The following is a 26,313-nucleotide window of genomic DNA, read 5'->3' as shown; positions in this document are numbered from 1 at the left end:
AAAACCCTGGGATCTCTGAGGGGCAGCAAACAGGTCAGTGTCGTCTAAAGCACAGTGATCAAGGAGGATGAGATGGTAAAAGAATGAGGAGTGTGTGTCACGTAATGTACAGAGTGAGTATTACATATAAGATTTTGTAGGCCATTATACAGACTCTGGATTTTACTGAGTGAAATGGGAGGGTGTTGATACAATCCGATTTACGTTTTAAAAGGATGACTCTGGCTGCTCTATTAAAAAAGAGTAGAGGTGCAAGGATGGAACAGGAGCCTACTGCAGTTAATTCAGGCATTTGGACTTGTAAAGGACTGGAAAGAAATGGCTGTATTCCAGATATTAGAATGAAGCAATAAGATTTCCTGGTGAATTAGATAATCCTAAACATCTGCCTACCTCCAAACTTCCTGAAATGAAAGAGTGGATTAATCAATCTACACTAACTGTTTAGGTCTTTCAGTAAGTTTTTAGGTGTCTGGAATGAACAAATTCCTGATACACTTATATCTTAGATAAAGAAGGATGAATTGTAATAATTATGTATGGTGTCAAATGGGTACTAGATTCATCAGGATGATAACTTTGTTAAGTTAAATAAATGTCTAATCATTATGTTGTATACTTGAAACTAATATAATATTGTATGCCAATAGTAACTGAAAATAAAAATTATCAAAAAAATTTTTTTTAAATGAATTGAAGTTAAATTACTTTCCCAAGGTTAGAATGTGCAGTGGAGTGCAACCTTCAACAGAGAAAGGATTCTAAATCTACACTCCACATCGTGCTACTCTATATTTTTCAGTTTATATTTGCAGAAGTGTATCCTTACCTATAAAATAAACTCAATATGCTCTTAAAGTAAGATGTGAAACACTCTCAAAAAAAAAAAATCAAGCGAGCAATCTTAAAGATACTCTTATAATTAGTTTCTGCTTATTTACAAATGTGGCACAAGGAAGTTCTTGAGTTCTTAACCCTCCCTTTCTCTTCCTATAATTTAATACCAGATGTTAATCCTTTCTTTCAAAATAGTCATCTGGATTCTCTAAGTTGAACAACATCACAGTATATACAAAGAGAAGTACTTCCCAGACCCAGCAGATTCAATGAGGTTGGGTATTCCACATATATGCCTGTTCTAACGTTGAATTTTGAGAAATGCCACAAAAAAATCACTTTAGAAAAATCATTCCAATTCCTTTGTTTCTATACCTTTAAGCCTATATTTTCTTTAGTCATCTTTTCTAATGTAAAATGAACTTTTCCTTCAGTAGTACACTGTTTCTTTTTTTTCACTACTGCAAATTCCACTAAAAGAGTATTACCAAGTAACATTTATCAGTAAGAAACTGTCTGCACATATAAACTAGGTTAGGTTTCAAATTTCCTTAAAACTCTCCTCAATGTTTCATACTGTATGAAGGTTTGGTAAGTACTATGCAGTCCATTCAAGTTACAAGAAAGGTGAATGTAGAATCAAATTATATGTGCTTGGTACAATAAATCTTCATTAAGTTCCTTATCAAGCATGCCATCCAAAATATTTCAAATTTACTCATAGAAAAATAGGACTTGAAAGGTTTCTCAAAGGGTCATGGTTACACTTTCAGGAAGGACTAAGAGAAATCAAGGTAGAGCATTATCTACTTGTATTCTTTAAAATATTTAGTCTATGATCTCTTTTTACTAGAGAATCACTCCTAATGCCTAACCTAAACTTCTCGATGCAATTTAAATCCTTTTCCTGATTCTCACAGACAGAATCTCATCTTTTAAGTCTCCTGTAATATAAGATTCAAACTGCATATCCTTTAGCTTTTCTTATTGCAAACTATTCAAACCTGACTTTACTTTGGCTTTTTCTTCAAATTAAAAAAATGTGCTACTAAAACCCAGAATTAAGTTGCCTTAAAAACAGTTTGAAAAAATAATTTGGAAAAAAATAATAATAATTTGGACCCTGGAGATATATACTAGTTAAATCTGTCTTACCCACCCCGACCACTGATTTTAAGCCAAAATAGAAAATAAAACAAAGAACAAATTCAATTAAACAAAATTCAATGAAAATTTTAAAAATTGTGAAATCAGAACCTGTTTTTACTTTAGGTAATTACCAATTTATGTTCTAAAAGTTGGGTTTTAAGAGTTTCAAATTGTGTTCTCACATTTCCAGCAAAGCTAGGAAGAATAAATGTTAAGATCTTGGGAGGGGGAATCTTCCCATCCATTCCACTTTCAGTCAGCTACAATGAAGACAAGTAAAAGCAATAGGAAATGTGTTGAGTCAAGTACTCTGAAGGAAGGTAGAGTATTATCTATCAGTCTTTAAATATACAGTCGACTCAAGCAATCACTAATAACTTTTATATACTCAAGTCAAAATCAATTATAAAAAATTAGAGGAGACACAAACCTAACTTTTCATTGTATTTCATAATGTTCTCACCCTGTAATAATTCAAAGGAAAAATTAATATAGATGAACTTATAATTACCAAATTATTCAACACAGGACATGTGAATTTAAGTTCCTAAGAACCTAAATAATACTAAAGAGGCATTATTTTTATCCAAATGTTTTCATCAACCCTTTTCTCCCTGTCACAAGATCCTTGTTTTCTTTGTACAAGTCTCGCAGTTTCTTACTTCTCTTGCTGTATTACAGATATGACATAATAATTCTATCTTCAACTAATTCATGCCTTTATATTCCTGCTTCTATACAATGATACAAAAACAGGTGTTTTGATAGACTATTAATGAGGATTAATAAAAGCAGAACAAGCATACAGTACTGTGTTGTTTAAAGAGACAATTTTTTTATAAAAGTTTAAAATACTCTTTAAAAGTCATCAAATGGTATTTTGAAAAAAATTAATCATCAAAATACAGTTGTGCCATACAATGGAATTAGACTTATATTACTGAAGTAAAAACATGAGAGTAATAAAGAGGTCTAGAATTACCTTTCAAGAGCTGCTCTCCGTTTTTCTACAAATTCAGTAGATGATGAATCTTCTTTACCCACTTTGACCTTGGTCATGCCTTTGAAAAAATTGAATGAGACTCATGATATTATATAAGTATGAAAGTCTTTTACAATTATTACTGCCTAATTTAAAATATACTTTAAATTTGAACTTGACAAAAAGCTCCTAAATTTATAACTAGTATCATTCTTTTAAGAAATTAAAACTCATGATATATTAATACCTCTATTTGGAAAGTACTTGTAAATAAAGCAGAGGGTGAGCTGTGTCTATAGTTTTCTGACCTATAACTTTTGGATTCCTTACCTGTTATATATTATACTCCCAGTAAATTAAAATGTGTTTGCATTTCAATGGAATTCAAATTAATAAATTAAAGCTCAATTAATATTTTCATTTCTTATGAACAATAATTAAGGTTCTTTACTTTGGGGACTAGAAAAATAAAAATGTGTAATACATGAATTTGCTAAATACTTTCTCTGTTGCAGATTTTAAGAATATGTTGTTTATTTATCACAGCTCATTTTATAACAGTTGAAATAACTAGCTCTTTCATAGAAACATTTAGAACTCTTTAAATTTAAAAAATAAAAATCATGTTAGTAGTTTCTGTATTGGCGATTTCAAGTTTAACACTAATATATCAGATCATAGATTTTCCTTTTTCTGTACTTTTTCTTTTCAAAAATCGATTCTGGAAAAATAAAGTACTAACACATGTTACGACATGGTTGAACTTTGAAAATATTATGCTAAGTGAAAAAAACTTGTCACAAAGGAACATATTTTATGAGTTCCTTTATATGAAATGTCCAGAATAGGCAAATTTATAAAGAAAGAAAGAAAATTTGTGATTGCCTATGACTGGGAGGATGGGAAAATTAGAGGATGATTGCTAAAGAGTAATAAAAATATTCTAAAATGAATTGTGGCGATGTATACACAACTCTGAATATACTAAAAGCCACTGAATTAAGACTTTAAATGGATGAATCATATAGCATGTGAATTATAACTCAATAAAGTCAATGAAAATAGATTATGTAAAACCATGTAATTCTTTTCAGGTTGGTATAGCTGGGGAATAAACATATATTACCTATGAAGTTCTGTTTACCTTAATTCCTCTGATACACAATAGTTTGAAAAAGAAAAAAACACATAAAATTACTTACCCTGAATAGACTACAAGATGGGAGATGTTAATTATTTCACATATTCACATATTCACACACAGAATATATGAAATTTCTTTGCTTTTTTCCCTTCAAGAATCTTTTGATCACGCTATTTCCTAAAGGTAACCATTATGGGCCATAATGGCAAATTAAAAAAAAAAAAATCTGACTAACCAGGCACCTCTTACAACTTTCTAACTTCTTTGCCGCTTTTTTCTAAAATCTTAAATGAAATAGTGTTTTTAAGTCAACTAAGGTTCTATAAAAGTGGTAACAGTTAAGTGCAAAAGAAGACTCCTCCTTTTCCTTCAGTGGAAGTTACAGCTTCTCAGCAAAGAAAAGAAATTACAACTCTTATTCCACCACCTCATTGTAACTGTTATTTGAAAACCACTGGGTATGTAATTAAAAGGGCCTCCCATAAATTTTTCTTAGACAATGTAATCATTTTTGCATTAAAAATTGATGGATAATATGACTGCTTCTCTACTTGGTTGGCTGCCAGGAAGCTCACAGATAGATCAATTTGTTACTCATCTTTAATAACTGTTTAGACTTTATGCACACATTTTGAGAAAACTGTGTAACTTGGCTTCATCTTATTATTTGACTATCATTTTCCCCCCTAATTTATCATTTTTTTTTTTTTTTTAACTGCATTATACATAGTTGCCTCAAAGCCTTTATGGAAGGATTTTTAAAAACTGAAAGGTTTTCTATTTTGGGTAAAAATTAAAGCAAACAAACGTATTGGAAAAAATCATACCAAAATCAGAAGCAGAATAGAATAGTGGTTAAGAGTACAATCTTTGGAGTAAGATGATCTGCATTCAGAGCTCAGCTTTGCCTTAGTAGCTGTATGACATGGTACATGTTACAAAACCTTGATAAACTTTAGCTTCCTTACCTTTATTAAATAAGGGCAAGGATAAGTTAACCTCCTAAAGTCACTGTGAGAGGATTAAATGAGAATGCAGATCAATTATTTAGCATGGTGCCTTAGCTCAGTAAGCACTCAATTAATGTTAATTATTCCTATAATTTAACTGATAGTCTTACAATTTAATGGGCTAAACTGGCCATGTACATGAATAATATGAACAGAACTGTCACTGTCTCCTAGTATCCTTTGAAGACTGTCAGAATTACTATCATGGTAATATGATACAGTTTCTTAGTTTTACTTTGAATTTTGATGGGCTATTATATTGCAATCATTCGTGGAAGAGTGAAGATCATTGAGGCAAACTATTAGTTTGAAACACAACGAACTTGAGCATGAAAATTTAGTTTTCAGATCTTTTCTTTTTGATAAGGGTTTAAAGACTAAACTAGTATATCTAGCCACTGAAATGAGAAATAATTTTTTGTTCTCTTTTGTTATATAAAAATAGTTGTACAACTCAAAGAAAAAATATTAATAAATAATTTATTATAGATGAAACTTAAGTTCCCTACATAGATAGCAGGATGCCAAAAAATATCACTACAATAGCTTACTGAAGAAATAAGATTACTACCCAGATCAGCAATTCTTAAAGTATGGTCAGAATATCTGGAAGGTTTCAGAGACTCTTTTTGGGAGGAAGAGGGTGGTACAGAAAAGTCTACTTTAATAATAATATTAAGCTATTATTTGTCTTTTTTACTCTCATTCTTTCATGAGAGCTCAGTAAAGTTTTACAGAAGGTTAACAGATTGAGTGAAGAAGCAGATATGAGAATATAGGTATATCTTAGTAGCCAGAAATTAAAGAAATTTACAAAAATGTAGAAAAAAGTAAGCTAGTTTTAATTTTTTCTTACGAAAATTATTTTTCACACAATTTTGTGAACAAAACTAATGAGTTTACTGTTTTTTTAAATGAATTAATAAATAAAATTTTAAAACATTCTCATATAATAAATATCAACAGATATAGCTCATAAAGGCAAAAGCTCTTTAGGTTTCTCGATAAATCTGAAGAATATGAGAGTCTTGAGACCAAGAAGCTAAAGAACTGTACAACTAGATATTTGAATTAAAAAAAGAGAAATAATATAACAAGTCTGTTCAACTGTATCAGTTTTAAAAATCATAAAAGTTACCAATAAAACTGCTCTTCAAACTAAATGTTTGGAAAAAGTAAAATAATAATTTAAAGACCAGCAATTTATTTAAAATATTTTTTAGAATAATCTTATGTATAAATATAAAGGTAAATTAAATAAAAATCTATGACTGAAAAGATAGGAACAAAATATCAAATTTTAAGAGATGACAGATTATCTTATAATGATGAGACTATAGAAGTTCTCTTCTTTTGCAATTTCCTGTATGTGCTTAACTAAGCTTTCGTTACTTGTAATGTAGAAATGTTTTTAAACATTAAATTGAAGTATGAAATAAACTGGGTTTAAATAGTTCCTATGTGAGTGATGTTAGATCAAATATTCTTTTTGGACAACGTATAGCACAGAGCCAAACACCTCCATCCCTCAGAAAACATTATAAATATGTTAATAATATTAAATACCTTCTAAGTGTTACTCAGTAATATGGTACTCTAATGAGCCTAAAAGGTTAGTTTTCAATTGGTTTCAACTTGGCAAATTCTGATTCAATATTTAAGAAAATCTAAATCATAGATGTTTTTAACAGAAACTTAAGAGGACAGAAAATGCTTATTTTACCCTATCTTTGATTCATCTCATTGTAGTATACAAATCACAATCCTCAGGTGTTAGAAAAACTACTAGCTTATGACAGTCTTCAGTTGATGAGTGACTGTCATAAATGGAATATTTAAATTCAGTATCTCTGGACATTATGAGACAGTCATGATAGTGAATGATCATGAATCCACAAATCTACACAGTTAACACTGAACTAGTAACGGTAACAAAAGTTAATTTTTTTTGATTCATACTTACCTACTATACTCTTTTCAGGAGCTGGTGGTACAATATAACCGACATGTAAATACTTGCTTGCTAACTTGCTATGCAAACCGAGAAAGTCACTAAATCTTCTTTTAACTGAAAATTCACTCTTACTGAACATAGAAAGAGAAGTCTACAAGTGAAGAAGAAATATTTCAAATTTTGAATACTAAGCCATTATTCAGAAGTTAATGTCATATATAATTGTGAACATATATATATATATATATACACACACACACACATACATACATATACTATTCTACTTTGAAAAAGAATGCAAAGTAGCTAATATGGTATATAGATCTCTAACAAACTGAAGAAAATCTAAATCATAGATGTTTTCTACAGAAACTTAAGAGGACAGAAAATGTTTTACCCTGTCTTTAATTCATCTTATTGTCTCTGTATTTATGCTAATGCTCTTAAATCTTTACTTCTGGCCCAGATCTCCTCTGAGCTTCAGTCTAACATAACTAAATGTCCAAGGGACACCTCCAGTTAAATTTCACTGCCACCTTAAATTCACCATATTTTCCCCTGCTGGAACACAAGTTCCATAAGAGAACGGCACTTGGCTGTGTTGTTTACTACTAGTGGTTGGAAAATAGCCTGACCCCGTGGTAAGTGTTTAATTAATAACTGATCAATGAATTAACAAATCTTACCCCTGTCACACTGTTCCTCCTCTTGTATTGCCTTTTCCCCAGGATCACTTCAAGTACCATAAAGCTTCTCTAGTCAATAACAGGCCTTTGCTCCTTAACATCTAAACCCTATCTACTCTACCTCCTATACAACTCAAGAAGCCATTTATTTTGCTCATCCCCAGAACCAATTCCTTAATATAAAGTATTATTTCTCACAACTAAGATTGCTGCAGACTCTCTCCCTTTTAAGATTTGAAGGCCTACAATCCTTTTAAGAATTGTAAAGGCCTCTTAACTAGAAATCCTGACCTCTACTTTGACCCTCTGATTCATACTGAGTCAGAGAGATCTTTCAAAAACAAAAATTTAATTGTGCCATACTCTTGTTTGAGCCCCTTCAATGGCTCTCCATTATCTTCCAGATGAAGTTTAAAATCTTTAATGTGGCTGTTCATAACATAGGGAGGCTTACTGCCAAGCCATTCAATCAGTACCACTTCCTGCAGATCCTGGAAAGCGCAATGCTCTCTTGACTTCTGGCATTTACACAAGCAAATCCCTTTGCCTAGAAGAAGCATTCTTCTCTTTTCTTCCTCCCCCACCTTCTCTAATCATTCCTCCTACCTTTATCTAGATTTGGTTCATTCCTCCATACTCTCACAGAATATTCTACCTATCAAACCACTCACAATTCATTGTAACAACTTATTTGCAATCTTTACTGGATGGTCACTTTGGTGAAGACAGGAATCACGTACACTTTAATCATCCTTGTATCTTCATACTACACACAGTGAGAACTCAATATTTTTTTAAAGGAGCAAAAGGCTCACCTTTGTTGTTACTCTATATGCCATGTAAGCATTCATACCATCACCTATAAGAAAAGTCAAACAATACTATTAAAAATCATAAGCTTAACCACACACAAATAACTATCTGAGGTAATGTGCTAAATAATTTGTGGTAATTACTTCATAATGTGTACATACACTAAATCATCACATTGTACATCCTAAATATATACAATTTTTATCTGTCACTCAATAAAACTAGAAAAGAACAAAGAAACGAAAAGCCCCCATGAGCTTTTTAAAGTACTTAAAAGTACTATTTTAATCCTATACCAATGCATTTAGTAAAGAAAAACAGCAATTAACAACCAAACTAATTATCCAAAAAAAAAAAGCAAGCACAAAATATAGTAAATACTGACTCACCAACTTTCTCTGGATCGGATACACCAATTTCTATATCAAAAACATCTCCATTTGCTTCTTCTTCAATCTAGAAAAGAGATTTTTCTGGTGTTAAAGATTCCAATTTATATTAGTCATAACACTAATAACTATAATTTTTACCATCTAACTTTTACTAGGGTCACTCTCACATCAATTAAAAAAGCCATTCACCACTCCATTTCTGAAAAACAATAAAAGCTGTCATATTTCTTGACTATGTAAAAACACATACACACTCACAAAGTCATTAGGGAAAAGACAGTTCGAAGAAGTTAAAACAAAATCTTGTGTTCTCCAGATGCAGAATAAACGTGTTGTCTTCTGTAGGAATATTGTGGATTTTTTTTTTATTCTACATATCAAATCTTCAGACTCAGATTTCTAAAATCATTAACTTTAATTATTTTAATAGCAGCATTTTTCAATTTTGTAATTCTAATAACCAGTAGGCAGCCATTACTTTTGCAGATTCCTGCACACCTTCAGAAATTATCATAAGCAACTTTAGCATCATTTCTCTAATTACCTAGTAAACACATGTTTCTCGCAAAGCCAATGAAAGCACTACAAAGATCACTGAAAAAAGCAGTAAGTACGAAAAATGATAACCCAATGAGACCACAGAAAGCATTTTTTAATGCCTTTTTAAATATGCAATCCTAACAGCAGCTCTGCAGGAAAGTTTTATTATTCCCAAGAAGCACAAAAACTTGTTAAATATTGCTAATTTTTTAAAAGTAATACTATCAAAGACTATCTAAAAAAGTGAGTTTTTAACCATAATATTTTTATTTCAAGGTTGCCCTCTTGTACAGATTTTTTAAGTCTTATTTGAAATGTAACCTATATAAGGTATATAAATCAATCCTAAGTGCACAGCTCAATGACTTTCACAGAGTGAACACATCTTTGTAACCAGAACCGAGATCAAGAAGAAACAAATACCATCATTATACCCCAGAAGGCTCCCTTATGCTCTCTCTGGTCAGAACCTATCCTCTGCTCTGCCAACATAACCATTAACACTTACTGCCTTTCTTGTAATTTAGTTTTCATAAATTATAAAGCACTTTCATACATTGTTATTAACCAACATAGGGACTCTGGGGCACATATCATAAATCACAAATAACAAACCCCTTAACTTAAGAAGGAAAGTGATTTACCCAAGTCACAGGGTTAAAAAGTGCAGATAAAATTAGAAACCAAATCCTGTGACTTCTTTAGTCCAATTTTCTTTTCCCAAAATGTCTAAAAGGCTCTGATTAGAATTGAAGGGTGGAGAACAAAAACCTTACTATTTACATATTAATTTAGAATACAAACATTTTTCCATACCTCCTCCCTAGACCTATCAAAGATCACAGGAGCAGACATACTCTTTGATTCAATTCTGGGAGCAATGAGTGTAGTTGGGGTCACAGGTGTAACTGCAGGAGAAGGTTCTGAGGAGAGGATAGGTTCCCTTTCTGGGCTGTCCAGAGAAACTTCTTCTGTGGCTTCTAGATATAAAATAAACAAGTTAGTTAAGAACACTGGTAACAAACCCCCAATAGTCTATATAGCAGTTAAAGAATTATGAGAAATAATTTATACTACCCACAAATATCAAAATAAGGTTTTTTAAAAATACTTGCTATAAATAATTTTTATGAATTCTTCCTCAGTTGAAACTTTAAAACCAACAGTGACTTTATTGATTTTAGGAAGAATTCAGTAAGTCAGCTTAATTATCTATACGAATGGCAGCGATAAAGCTAGTAGGAAAGCAATGATGTGGATAATTCCACATTCATTTGTGATTGGATTTGTAATATATCTTAGATTTGTGCTAACTTACCTTCTAAAATCTTTTATTCAGGCTAATATTATGATTATTTTATACATATGAACACAAATTTTATAGCAGAATGCTGACCAGAAATGTCCCAACTGAGATTAAAAATTTGTTATGGAAAATTCACAAGTTAGTAATCTAAAGCAATTAATTGCTAAAGATTACTGGATATTAGTTGAATACAGATATGATGCAAAGCGAATAAGTGTTTAGGTTTTAATTTAAAATGATCATTTACTTGAAAAATCTAAAACTAAATATATTTAAAACCAAATCAAATCAATAAATCGAGTGTCTACAAGCTATGTAACATTGTGCTATATGCAATGTAGAAACACAAAGAAATGTAAAATATCATACCTGCCCTCAGGGAATTTATAATCTAGTTGGGAAAACAAGACATAGTGTATGGAATATTAAATAATAATACAAGACAAATAATAGCCAAGAGAATAAGAAGAATGTTATAAGACATTTAATTGCTATATGAAATACAGAACAAACACTACAATTTGAGTTGAGATGGGAGACAATACTTTTGGGTGAGGAAAATCAGGAACAGTTTACAAAATTGATCCAAGAAGATCTGGATGGAAAGACAAAAAATGGGGAAAGGATTCCATAAAAATGACAGCATAAGTAAAAAGCAAAACCAGAAAAATGAAAATTACAATAATTGGTCATAATGAAAACCACAGTTCTGCTGGTTCATGGAACTGATACCAGGAGAAGGCAGGCAGGACTGTAAGGGAAAACAGACTGCTGATTTCTAGCCTGACGTTCTTAGATTCCTAGAGGTTTGGGAAGGTAATAATGGTAATCAGTGAGCCATTTTAATTTTAACACCTCAAAAAGCATAGCAGTGATAACATATTTTAACCCCAAATAAAGTAAATATGTTAACATTTAAATGTGAATGGCTTAACATTTTATCACTCTGCTCTCACTGGTTATCTCATATTGATGAGATCCTTACCTGGCATAGCTCTTTTTATTTTTTTATATTAAAAATAAAAATAATTAATAACCAAAATCTTTCAAGCTATGGTAACCAGAGGAAAGAAAAAAGAATAGAGACATTGAACAGACTATAGATGATACAACAAACTAAAATTTTACGTGCAACTTCAGGTTTTTGCTAGCATTTATTCTTTTTTCAAAGAAATGAAACCAATGCGCAATAAATATCAGAAAGTAAGAAAGCAGTTTATCAAAGCTAGGAGATGTGAGATCTTTAATTTACAAACAAGCAAAGCAACGAGAGGCAAACAAAACAAAAAGAAACCCAAAATTCTCTGAAAGAGGTACTTTATTGGCAACAGATTCATAGAACAAAAACAAAAACTGTGAAAGACGCTAACTTTATTATCAGTATATATAGTCATTTTAACTTTTCGATCATACTTTACTTCACTAATAAACAAAGTTTTGTGTTCTTTGTGCAAACTCAAGCTGCTTCATAAATAGTAGGAGGCCTCAAAATAAGAAAAATTAAATATAATGTAAGTAACTAACATGGAAGGGTAAAATGAAAATGAATGGATAGAAACTTAGGTTCAGCATACTCATATACAGTCTGTCTTAAAATTTTCTCATGATTTCTTTTAGCAAAAGTAAACTCATATTCTACAAGTTCACAAAGTTTACTTTAAACCAGATCTAAAGGTTCCAGAAGATACCCCATAGGTACTAAATATAAAGATGCATTTTTCCTTGGAAGAGATACTTTTGAGTACAAGCATAAATTGACTATGACAATGTCAGATAAGTAATATTTCACTCAAATGATAGATACCAGATAATTTTTAAACAAAGTATAATATTCATTGAGCTTACAGTTGGTATTATCTGCTGGAAAGCGTAAGTGAAATAAGTTAAGTAACCTGGCAGAAACAAGTTCTAAAAGTCTAAGACAATTTCAATATTGGCAATTTCTCACCCTCACTTATTCCTCTAGGACAGTTTCCTGAAGTATGTTCAGTGACGTTTGGTGCGGGATGTAACAAACGGTGGAGAGGGGTTCTGTAGTCAACCATACGTGGTGAACATTCTCTAAGCTAATAATAGTAATATGTCACACCTGAACTTTTTCTGGTACCACTTCTGACATACTAATACTTAAAATGCTACCCAAAACACATTAGCATAATGTACCAATACAATCTAATCCCCTAACGGTTTTAAAATCAAAACAGCTATATCTGTACGGCAGTATCAACACTCTCTCTTCTGATACTGGAGAAATAAATTAAGTATGTAGCTTATTACTGGACAATAGTTTTCACCATCCTGGTAACAATTCTACTTTCTATTGTGGTTTCTTAGCTCCATATTCCTCCAGAGGAAGAGAAACGATATACCTGCTTAAAGGTTTTATAAATAAGATATAAATGTAGTATTAATTCATTCATATAAAAATGATCAGATTAGTCTTAGAACTAATGATGTCATTATGAAATGCAGCTGAGTTTAAAAGATAATGATGTCATTATGAAATGCAGCTGAGTTTAAAAGATAAAGCATAAAAAAAGTTTGTAAATAACAAAGGAAACATGACTATGTTTAGTATTTAGTCCCTGTTTCTTTTCTTTTAAAATACTGACATTTGAATTACAATATTTAGTACAGATTGCCAGGCAGACTAAAACACGAAAAAGATTTTTATAATCAAGCTAAGAGGGCAAATAAATATCACTGTTTAGTGGTTACCTGGCAAATTACACACAAAAAAAATCCAAAATCCTCTCTTTACACACACATACAGTTCTATTGTTAAGAGTTTCAGCATACTTCAATTATATAGAATTCTGCTACTTCAAGGTAAAAGTCTTTAATAAAGTGGATAATCCAAATCTTCTATGTATGACCCTATATTATTAGAATATACACAATTTTAGATTAAGACCTACTTAGTAGAGAAAAGAATCATCTTTTAGATTAAAATATAAATGCCATGAAAAAACTTTTAAAAACTACCTGTCCATGAAAGAAACAAAAAAAAAGAATATTACAAGTTTGGTTAACTATGATTTTATTCTAAGTTGTTAGGTAGCTATATAAAAGGGGGGATATGACTGGTTATCATATTTTAAATGTTCTGACATAATGAAATATATGAATTCATCTGCAGGTAAAACTTTTCATAAAACTAATCAAGCAAGAAGTTATATGGACCTTTGTGATGGAGGACTGTATCTTCAAATACATTTGTACAAAAATTCAAAATGGTTTGAATATTCAAACACTATAAAAGCTGAGGACATATTGAATTTTAACTCAATGAAAATCAGTTCAGGTAAATTAAACTTCTTTAACACACGAAGAGCTACTACTTTAATTTTTTTATGTCATTAATTCTAAGAAAGATTTAGCTTTCTGATATCCAAATATTAAATTGTACCTAAATTTTAATCTTCAAGCAGAAAACTGTTCTGAAGAGAGTCGAACATTTTTTTAAGGTAGGATGGACTATACCACACCCTGACCCCATATCAAAAATAAATTCCTCAAGGGTCAATTTACACTTTACCTAAAAGTGAATCACAATGGAACAGATGATAAATACTGAAGCATTGAAATAAACAGATTTCAAAACTATACAGACTATAAATTATTTTTAAATCTAGAGTTTAATTTTGCTTTGTAACAACTTATAATTAATAAATACAATCACTGCTGTCTCAAAATATTAATGCCACACCATTAGTTTTTTGAGTATAAGTACTGATCAAAATAATCAAATTATAATATGTGATTTATTTTCAAATGCTTAAAACCAAAAAGACCACATTTTTGCTTCTCTCAAGAGTCTACATTTTACACAAAGTTATCTAATTGGAAATTTCTTATCCAAGTTGTTAGCAAGAAGAGCTACCATTAACACTTTGCACAAAACAACAGTTTTACTTTACAGAATACGTTCTAACAGGATATATATTACAATTGGCTATTAAAAATATATAGTTACAATTACCTGCAAAAAGATCTTCTCTGTCATCATCCAGCACAACTTCTGCAGGTTTTGGACCATTGGAGTTTGTACTAACATCTTCTGTAAGAAGACTAGTTGGTTCTGGAGATGATGGACTTGACTGTTAAAAACAAACAGTAATAATGAATTGACACGCTGATCTGTTATAATTAAGTCTCTATACATTACAGAAAAAGAACATTCTCTTGATATGCAGGGAAAAAAGAACAAGAACAGTTATTTATAGTCCCTCCTCTGAGGGTTAGAATGAACCAAAAACACACTTTTACTCATTTTTATTCACCTTCTCCCTTCGCAACAAAAAGTCACTTAAGATTGAAATAAAATCTTTAGTAGTCATCCCTTTTGAGGTACTAATTTGTAATGTTGTTACAATTAACAAAAACAAATGTAATGCTTTAGTCAAATAAAATTATTATATAATAATAATCAAAACCAAATCTGAAAACATATTACATGTGTAAGAAGTTCAAAGTACTGCTTTACCATAGGAGGAAGATTTAATACTAGTTGAACTGAGTATAATTATTCTAAAATCTCTATAGTTTCAAACTAAAAATATTCCCTCTTCAAACACTTACACTTTTACTAAGCTAAGGGACTATTTTTATACTTCTTAACCTTAAAGTATAATGACCAACATAATGAAATCTAGACAGTAAAGCTTTTAGCTCTAAGCTTTATTATACTTTTCCTGTAATAGTCAAAAAAAAAAAAAAAAAGAAAGAAAAAGGAAATTGTATATGTTAAAAGTACACAGCTAGGTATTTCCACAAACCCAATATCTCTGTGTAACTAGCATCTAGATTAAGAAAGAGAACGTTACCTTGCCCCAGAAGCTCCACTCATGCTTCCTCCCATTCCTTATCCTTTCCTCTTCTGGGCTTCTATCAGCATGGATTAGTTTTCCCTGTTTTTGCTCTTCATAACTAGACTCATACAGAACATAATCTTTTGTGTTTGGTTTTTGTTCTTAATGTCACATATATGAGATTATTCTAAATTGTGGTATGTAGTAACAGATTACTCATTCTCATTGCTATAAAATATTCCATTGTGAATATATCACAATTGATGCATTCTACTGCTGCTGGGCATATGGGTGGTTTATCTGTTTTTTTTTTAATTTTTTTTTTTTTTTACTACTACCAGTAGTGTTATATGAACTTGCTTGTGTGTGTGTATATACACACATATATATATATATATATATATATGAACAAATTTGTTTGGTATGTGTCTAAGAGTGAAATAGCTGGATTGCCAATTTCCTAAAGTGGTTATATATATAAACTCCCACTCAGTAATATATGAAAACTTCAGTTGCTCCTTGTCAATACTTTCACATAGTCCATCCTTTTCATTTTAGCTATTATGGCGGGTGTAGAGTGTAGCTTATTGTGGTTTGAATTTGCATTTTCTTGATGATAATGACGCTGAGCAATTTTTCATATGTTTAAAGGCCATTTGGATATCCTCTTTTGTGAAAGGTCTCCAAAAATTTACCCATTTTTCTATTTTCTTATTGATTCGGAGGCATTCTTTATATGTTCTGGATACCAGTCCTTTGTCATATCAAATACATGTTGCAAATACTTTTTCCTATTCCAAATATTTTTTCCTGTGTGGCTTTAATGGTAGATTTCGATGAATAGAAGTTCTTAATTTTAGTCAGAGTAAACTATCTCTTTTTCTTTACAATGAGTACTAAGTTTTGGTACAATGAATAATCTTGAGGTCACTATCAAATTCATAAGATTTTCTTATCAACTTTTTATTTTTTTAATTTTTAAAATTTTTTAGGTTGAGATCTTTTTATTATTAATTACTATTATATTAGTTCAGATATACATTACAATGGTTAGACATTTATATAATTTCTGAAGTGATCACCCCAATTGCTGTAGCACACATCTGGCACTACACAGACATTACAATAATATTGCCTATATTCCCTATGATGTAATCTACATCCCTGTGACTGTTTTTAACTAATTCTACAATACATTTTTTAAATTTTTTAACCTTATTTTATTTTTTTAACTTTATTTTTTTAAATAGTTTATTTTTTAATTTTTTGTTGGTTTGTTTTGTTTTGTTTGTTTTTGTCATTTTCTTTCAGGTGAGCTGACCCCTTTTAGTATTTCCTGTAATACAGCCCTCATAATGAAGAATTCCTTCAATTTATGCATGTCTGAAAAGGTCTTTAATTCTCCTTCCTATCTAAAGGAGAGCTTAGCTGGATACATTATTCTAGGCTGGTACGTCCTTTCACTTAATAGTTTAAATATTTGATTCCATTCCTTTCTGGCTTTTAAAGTCTGCACTGAGAAGTCCAATGATAATCTAATGGGCTTTCCTTTATAGGTTACTGTCGTATTTTCCCTGGCTGCCCTGAGAATTCTGTCTTTGTCGATGATTTTTGATAACTTTAATACAATGTGTCTTGGTGAAGGCCTTTTTAGATTGAGATAATTGGGTATTCTATTGACTTTTTGAATTCTAAGCTCCAGCTCGTTCCTTAGATTTGGGAAATTCTCATTCACTATTTGTCTGAAAATGCTTTCTAATCCTTGCTCCTTTTCCTCCCCTTTGAAAATTCCCATTATTCTTATGTTTCCTCTCCTGATGGGTATCAGTTAGTTCTTCTATTTCTTTCATTATTTTTAATTCTTCAGTTCCTTCCTTCTTCCTTTTGATTTATTTCTAGATTTCTGTCTTTGATATCACTGATCCTGTCCTCCATTTGGTTGACTCTATTTCCCAAGCTTGCTATTTCATTTTTCAACTCTTGCAGTGTATTCTTTATCTCCAGAAGGTCTATCCAGTTCTTTCTCTCCAGAAGGTCTATTTGGTTCTTTTTGAGGATTTCAATCTCCTTGCTAAAGAACTCATTCTGCTCATCTAATTGTTTTCTCAATTCCTGAAATTGTTGATATGATTCATTTCGGATCTCCCTAAGTTTTTTCAGAAGCACCATCCTGAATTCTCTGTCATTTAAGTCCCATATTTCTATATCTGTAAGTTTATTTTCTGGAGGTCTTTCTCTTTCTTTCTGAGATGCCTTGTCATCTTGGTTGTTCGTGGTGTTTAATGGACTATTTCTCTGCCTGGGCATTAACGGAAGTGTGTTCTGCTTTTTTTTTTTCCCAGAAAGATTTATTATATAATGGTCCTAGGGCCTGTTACAAAGAAGGTGTTCTTCTTTTGGTTTCCAGTAGGTGGCATCTAAGCCGCTTGGATCTGTGTATTGTACAGTCTCAATAATGTCTTTTCTTCCTTATAGATGTTTAATCATGCTCGCTACCCTCAGTCTCAGTTCGTGTCAGTGTTAGTGACAGTTTTGGTAGTGTTTTCTCAGATTTCCCTGGGGCTCTGGGGCGTTCCGTCTCGGAGGGCATGGGAGGAGGGGTCCTCTGGGTTGGGGGATGGGGGCTGTGGCTCAGCCTTGGTTTTGCAACCGCGACTGGTAAAAATCAACTGTCTTTTCTCTGTAGTCCCCATTTCTCTGCCTGTTGCCCTGATGACTGGGCACTGCTGCCAGATGTGTGGCGCTCACAACTCTCTCAAGCAGGGCTGTTTAGGAAAGTTGCCACACCTTCTTCCCTCTCCCTCCTCCTACAGGGAGCTCAGGCTGCAAGAGGCAACTTCTTTGTTTCTCTCAGTCCACCACCAACATCTGGGGTTCTGACCTGTGGTAGCTCTTATGCGCAGAGCCCATGCTCAGACATGCTGGTGTGCAGTTTGGGTGTTTTTTGTTGAGTTTTAGATGTTCGGCTTATTGTTGTTTCAAGGGGAGAGATCTAGGAACATCTCTCACTCCACCATGTTTAATCTAATCTCCTCTTCAACTTTTTAAAATAACTATTTTGACAGGGAGACATTGTCAAAGTGAGACATTGTCAAAGACATTGTCAAAGTGAGACATTGTCAAAGTGAGACATTGTCAAAGAGGGCCGAGGTGAGACTCCTTCTGTACAGAAGTATCGGTGGTATCCCTTATCAGCTTTTTAAGTAAACTATCCTGAGAACATTTCTTTAGAACTTTAAAAGCATCAATGCTTTATGGGAAAATTTAAAGGAGAGGTTTTCTCTTCTCTCAGGAGCTCATTCTTACACACCTAAACTCACAAAAATCCCTTGAAGGAATTTAAAAACAAATAAGCTCTTATATTACTTCTGAAAGATGTTCTGACAACCTCAACCTCACCTCAAGCTGATTCTGATTAGATGACTGGCCTACATGCTTTCACAGAATATCTATTTCTATTATAGTTTCTCTTACCACATTATAGTATAATTATTATCTGCTTATAGACTACAAACACTACAAAGAGAGTATCTTATGTTATTTAATACTTTTTGCTTAGTTCGTGGTGGCAAACACTCAATGACTCTGTTAACTGAATTCTAAGAAATTATAAATATGCCTACAAATTAGCCCACAAGTTTGTCAATCAGATTATCTATAAGGCTAAAAATTTGAAATTGCCTAAAATACATCTACATAAAAATGTAGCAGAGTGGCTCCAACACTCAATCATGATTAAAAAAAAAATCTCAGCAGACTAGGAAGGCAGGGGAACCTTCTCAACTTGAGAAAAACTATCTACAAAAAACCTACAACTAAAATCATAATGAGAAACCTGAAGCTTTAAGATTACGAACAAAGCAAGGAGTATGTTCTCTTTCATCACTGCTTTTCAACACTGTACTGGACGTCAAGAAAAAGAAATAAAAGTATCCAGATTGAGAAGAAAGAAATAAAAGTCTCTGTTCACAGATGACGATTGTCAAAGTAGAAAATCCAAAAGAATCGTAAAAACGAACAAACAAAAAACTGACAAAAACCCTTCCATGCAAAGGTGTATGATACAAGGTTAATATACAAAAGTTAATCACTTTCCTATATACCATCAATGAACAAATAGATTTTGAAATTAAAAACACAATACCATTTACATTAACACCCCCAAAATGAAATACTTAGGCATAAATCTATTCAAATATGTATAAGGCGATATAATGGAGAAAAAAATCTCTTCAAAAATAGTGTGGGAATAACTGCAGATCCACATGCAAAAATATGAACCTAGACACAGACTTTTTATACCCTTTATGTAAATCAGCTCAAATGGATCACAAACCTAGATGCAAAGCACAATATTATAAAGTTCTTAGAAGATAACATAGGAGAAAACCTAGATGACTTTGGGTTTAGTAATAAGTTTTTAGATATAATAACAAAGATCCAATACATGAAATAAAAAATTAGATAAAATAAGATAGACTTCGTTAAAATTAAAAATTTCTGCACTGCGAAAGATACTGTCAAGAGAATGGAAAAACAAGCCACAGATTGGGAGAAAAATATCTGTAAAAAAACCATGTGACAAAAGACTATTAACCAAAATATACAGAGAAATCGTAAAACTCAACAATAAAAAAAATGAACAACCCAATTTGAAAAATGGGCCAAACACCTTAACACGCACCTCATCAAAGGTATACACACAACAAATAAGCATATAAAGGGATTTCCCACATCATATATCACCAGAAAAATGCAAATTAAAACAACAATGAGATACTACTATACTTCATTGTGGTACATTCTATACTTCTATTAGAATGGTTAAAGTCTGGAACACAGATAACACCAAATGCTGACAAGGATATGGAGTAACAGTAACTTTCATTCACTGCTGGTGGGAATGCAAAATAGTACAGCCACTTGGGAAGACAGTTCAGCAGTTTCTTATAAAACTAAACATACTCTTACCATACAGTCCAGCAATTATTCTTTAGTTTAGTATTTACGCAGAGAAGTTGAAAACATGTCCACACAAAAACCTATACAATGCTAATAGCAGCTTTATTCATAATTGCCAAAACATGGAAGCAACCACAATGTCCTTCAGTAGGTGAATGGGTAAAGTGTACATTCAAACACTGAAATATTATTCAGAATTAAAAGGAAATGAGCTATTTAGCCATGAAAAGGCATAGAGGAAATTTAAATGCATATTACTAACTGAAAGAAATCGGCCTGAAAAAAACTACATATTATGTGATTCCAACTATATGACATTATGGAAAAGACAAAACTATGGAGACAGTAAAAAGATCAGTGGGTTAGGGGAGAGGAAAGGATGAACAAGCAGAGCACAGAGGATTTTTAAGACGATGAAACTACTCTGTATGGTATTATAATGGTGGGTACATGTCAATGCATTTGTCCAAACACATAAAATGTCTGGCGCCAAGAGTCAACCCCGATATAAACTACAGACTTTGGGTGATGATGATGTGTCATTGCAGTTTCAACCATCGTTAACAAATGTATCTCTCTGGCAGAGGATGTTGATGAGGAATAATGCATATGTAGGGGTGGTAAACGGGAGACCTCTGTACCTTCCACTCAATTTTGCTTTGAACTTAAAACTGCTCTAAAAAAATAAATAAATAAAGTGTTTATAAAAAAATGTAGCAGAGAGCACAGTGGCATTTACTGACACAGAAAGATGTTTATAACATTAAATGAGAAAAGTAGGTACCTATACGTATCATCCAGTTTCCTGACAATATTTGTTAAAAATAAATGTTTTTGCTCCCTCTCTTAGCCCTTTTAGACATTAAGATATACTTGTACTGAATAAAATACAGGAGCTAAGGTCCTAAATTAACTTATACATTCAACTTCATTTTAAACAAAGGTTTCTAGTTATAAAATTTCAAAATTTCCTGGGAATCAAGAGCTCGGAATTCTAGTTCTCCCTGCCCACTAACTTGTCTATGTTATGTAATGAATTTCCTTGGTAACAATTTTTTTTGTCTATATGAGTACATCAGATAAATGCTAATATATTCTTTTTGTAACCTATCTATTTCATTATTTTATATTTTCTAAATCCAAAGTCATCTGATTTGATTTCCTTTTATATTTCTCAACTGTCTTGATATTTTTGAGAGAAAAATATGAAACAAAACAGCAAAATTTTTAAAACTTAAATGTCACTTAAAAAATAGTAAATCTCAATTCATTGCTATAATTTAATGCTTATATAAAGGAATTCATAACTAAATCTCAAGGACAAATACAATTAGCAGATGCTGACCTCAAGATAACCGAGTATTAGTATTAGTCAAAAAAACTTTTAAAAGTTTTTCTAACTGTGCTCTGTGAGGTAAAGGTAAAAACATTTGAAATGTTCAGCGAAGGAAAGAAGCTACAAAAAAATAAACAAAAAATTTCAGAACTGAAAGAAAAATTATCCTAAATAAAAAGTTCACAGAATGTCCAATAACAGAATGAATATAACAGAAAAAAGTGCAGTGAATTTGAAAATAAATCCACAAGTATCATATTTGAATAACAATATAAATGTTTTAAAAATAATGAACGAAGCCTCTGAAACCTGTGGGACAATATCAAAAAGTCTAATATTCATGTCAATGGAGTCCCAGAAGGAAAGATAAATGATAACTGCAGAAATATTTATGGAAATAATGGCTGAAAATTCTTGATTTTGGTGAAAGACAAATTTATAGATTTAAGAAGTTCAACGAATCCCAAAGAGGATAAAACCAAAGAAAATTATGCCTACATATAGCATCATCAAACTGATGAAAATAAAAAATAGAGAAAAAAAAGAAAGTAACTAGAGTAAAAAACATTTTTACAGGGGGACACCAATGCAAATGACTGCAGATTTCTCATCAGAAATCACAAAGGCTAAAAAAAGAGAACACTTTCAAAGTGCTGAAAGACAGAATTATCAACCCAAAAGTCTATAAACTGCAAAAATGTCCTTCAGGAACGATGAAGAAATAAAGAGTTTCAGAGGAAGTACAAATAAGAGAATTCATCATCGACACACTTTCTCTAAAAAAATGCTAATGGAAGTTTTTTATGCTAAAGAAAAATGATACGAGAGGGAACACTGGGTGAAGGAAAAGCAAGAGAAATGATGAATATCTTAATAACTAAAAGAGACTACACTAAGTCCTCACTTATTGTCGCTGATAAGTTCTTTGGAAACTGTTGTGACTTAAGCAAGACAACACATAATGAAAACAATTTTACCATTAGTTAATTGAACAAATGACAAAAAAGAATCACCAAACTTCTAACTAAAGACTCAAAACACTTCTAATATTAAACACTGAAGTAAATGTAAACTATATATGTATATATACACTTAAGCAAAATAAATAAAAACAAGTAGGTTCATGATTTTCCAACCCACTTATTCCAGTACAGAACTGTGGGTGGCCTGAACCTGCCTCAGCAGCTCAGTGCTCAAGGTGGGAACCAACCCTGGAACCAATTCTTGAGGAGACCCTTCCATCGGAAGGCGAACTCATATACACACCCACTGACTCAGACTGGGACGATTTCGACATGCCACTTAGCATAATGTGCTCATCTTTAGGATGTGGAAGAAAACCATGCAGACATGGGGATAACATGGAAACCCCACACAGACAATGGTCCCAGCTGGGTGGGAATCAATTTTTTTTTTTTTATTACATCATGACCAAATGATGTTGCAAGAACATTATGAGGACCTGCTGTACTTTTTCTCCCTTAAATTCCCTGAAATAGATAGGACTATTTAAAGTAAAAACTGTAACAGGTTAAAGCTTTAACGTATATAGACTACTTACAATCTATAACATATCCTTATCATAACTGAATGTTCATATTATGCTAATATCTTAGGTATTCACAGTTCTCTGACACAAGAATCAGAGAAAGAAAAACTAATGTGTTTATATAAGAAAAAAGATCCTTTTGTCTCATACCTCAGAGCCCAAGAGTAGAGGGCAAGATGGGAATGGTGTGGGCATGGGGTACTCCAGTAGCAGCTGTGGAGGCAACAGTCACCCTGCAGTGAGGAGGCTATGAGGCATACTCTTCCTTTGGCTGCCCGTCCACCAGCAGCTTGGACTGCCCTGCCCCACTGCTCAGAGCACAGCCATGGAACAGTACTCACTAAAGGCTGTTAGAACTCTGCCATTGCCTCTCCCTGCCCTCTCAATTTACTAGTGAGTACAAGAAGAGCTGTTCTCCACTAGGAGGAACAGTATGGAGACAGTGGCCACTGAATGAAGAAGTGATGGTAGAAGGGAACACTTCTTTGCCTGGAACACAGGCTCTAGATGATCAGAACTGTATACCTGTACAAGATAAAATGCAATTGAAGAGACATCAGTACTTTTAATAAATATATATTCTTTTCTTCCCCTACATCACCACCTAGTAGTGCTAGAGATTATTTATATAAAAAGTTCCACAGTTGTTGTTAATATTTCTTCAATTTAGTGCTTAGAATACAAGAAGAATAAAGACGCCCACTACATTAAGTTGATTAACATTAAAGTTTCAGAGAGAATACCAAATACAACGATCTAAAAGTAAAAAACAGCAAGAAAATTAAAGACAGGGCCAGAAACGTGATAAATTATCCTTAGGAGAGTGAATTTTACTATTTTTTTTCCTTCTCTTTTAGCTTTTCCTGAGGACGATGCCAATTGCCAAACTACACTAGGTATAGCCATCGATGACTCCAACAAAAACTATCTTTCTGGCTATATAACATCAGGTCCCTGGTAACCTACAGAATGTAGGTAGAAGATTCTTTTCCCTCTCACCCCCCCACTATTTTCTTTCCTGGCCCTGCCCTGAGGCCAGACCTAGTTGCTACCTGCAAGACAGCAGCAGTGATGAGAACGCTAGCATCTAAAACCCCAAGAGAAAATTTATAAAGCAATTATTAATGAACATAAAGGGAGAAATCCACAGTAACACAATAGTAGGGATTTTAATACTACACTCACATCAATGGATAGATCAACCAGTCAGAAAATTAATAAAGAAATAATGGCCTTAAATGTTACATTAGATAAGATTGACTTAGTAGACATTTAAAAAACATTTCATTAAAAACTGTGGAATATATATTTTTTTCAAGTGCACATGGAACAAAACAAGCTTCAATAAATTCAAGAAGACTGAAATCAATCAAGCATTTTTTCATACCACAATGGCATAAAACTGAAAATCAACTACAGGAAGAAAACTGGAAAAAATAAAAACACGTGGAGACTAAACAACATGCTAATAATCCAGTGGATCAAAGAGTAAACAAATAAGTGGATCAAAGAGTAAACAAAGAAATAAGTCAAAAACTATCTTGAAGCAAATGAAAATGAAAATACAACTTTTCAAAATTTATGGGATGCAGCAAAAGCGGTTCTAAGAGGGAAGTTAATAGCTATACAGGCCTATCTCAAGAAACAAGAAATATCCCAAATAAACAATCTAATTCTACACCTAACAGAAGGAAAAAAAAAATAGAAAAAAAAACCCAAAGTAAAAAGAAAGAAGAGAAATAAACAAAACAAGAAGAGTGCCCAAATAAAATCATAAATGAAAGAAGATAATTTACAACCAACACCACAGAAATATAAAGAATCATTAAAGAATACTATGAACAATTATATGCCAACAAATTCAACAATCTAAAAGAAAAGGATAAATTTCTAGAAGTATATAACCTTCTAAGACTGAACCAGGAAAATATGCAAAATCTAAATAGATCAATTTCTAGCAATGAAATCAAAGCAGCAGTCAAAAAACTCCCAACAAGTAAGTCCAAGGCCAGATGGTTTCACAGGTGAATACTACCAAACATTCAAAGTAGTAATATCTATCCTTAAACTATTTCAAAAAGTTGCAGAAGAAGTAACACTTCTAAACTTATTCTATGAAGCCAGCATTACCCTGCTACTAAAGCCTGGTAAAGACATAATAAAAAAAAGAAAATGACAGGCCAGTATCTGTGAAGAACACAGACGCAAAAATTTTCAACAAAATATTAGCAAACTGGATTCAACAACACATTAAAAGAATTATGTACTATGACCAAGTGGGATTCACCTCAGGGATGAAAGAAAGGTCCAACATCTGTAAATCAATTAATGTGATATATCACATTAACAAAATAAAGGACAAAAATCATAAATCATCTCAACAGATACAGGAAAAGCATTTGACAAAATTCGGCATTTTTTAATGATAAAAACTCAACAAGGTGGGTAGAAAAGGAACATATCTCAACATAATAAAGTCCTTATCTGACAAACCCACAGCTAATAACATACTCAATGGAGAAAGCTGAAAGCTATTCCTCTTAGGTTAGGAACAAGACAAGGATACCTAATGTCACCGCTTCTATACAACATAGTATTGGAAGTCCTGGCCACAGCAATCAGACAAAGAAATAAAAGGTATCCAAACTGGAAAGGAAGAAATAAAACTCCCATTATTTGCAGATGACATAATACTACATGTAGAAAATCCTAAAGTCTCTACCGAAAAAACTATTAGAACTAATAAAGTACTTCAATAAAGTTGCAGGATATAGAGTCAATATACAGAAACTGTAGTATTTCTATACACCAATAATGAACAATTGAAAAAAGAAATTAAGAA

The 26,313-nt window shown here is 32.1% G+C and overlaps 1 protein-coding gene across 1 annotated transcript in view; it reads right to left on the bottom strand.

Moving 5' to 3' along the window:
* Positions 1-26,313, bottom strand: part of SNX2 (sorting nexin 2) — a 54,107-nt gene that overhangs the window by 13,689 nt on the left and 14,105 nt on the right. Inside the window, exons 2-7 of the mRNA XM_006913316.3 lie at positions 14,796-14,913; positions 10,324-10,487; positions 8,965-9,031; positions 8,578-8,621; positions 7,086-7,227; positions 2,969-3,047 (exon numbers count right to left, since the gene is read on the bottom strand). Coding sequence (XP_006913378.1) covers positions 2,969-3,047; positions 7,086-7,227; positions 8,578-8,621; positions 8,965-9,031; positions 10,324-10,487; positions 14,796-14,913 — 614 coding nt within the window. The remainder of the gene's footprint in view (positions 1-2,968; positions 3,048-7,085; positions 7,228-8,577; positions 8,622-8,964; positions 9,032-10,323; positions 10,488-14,795; positions 14,914-26,313) is intronic.

Source organism: Pteropus alecto, unplaced genomic scaffold (assembly GCF_000325575.1).
Source record: "Pteropus alecto unplaced genomic scaffold, ASM32557v1 scaffold20, whole genome shotgun sequence".
Classification (NCBI taxonomy): domain Eukaryota; kingdom Metazoa; phylum Chordata; class Mammalia; order Chiroptera; family Pteropodidae; genus Pteropus; species Pteropus alecto.
This window is presented reverse-complemented; position numbering and strand designations above follow the sequence as displayed.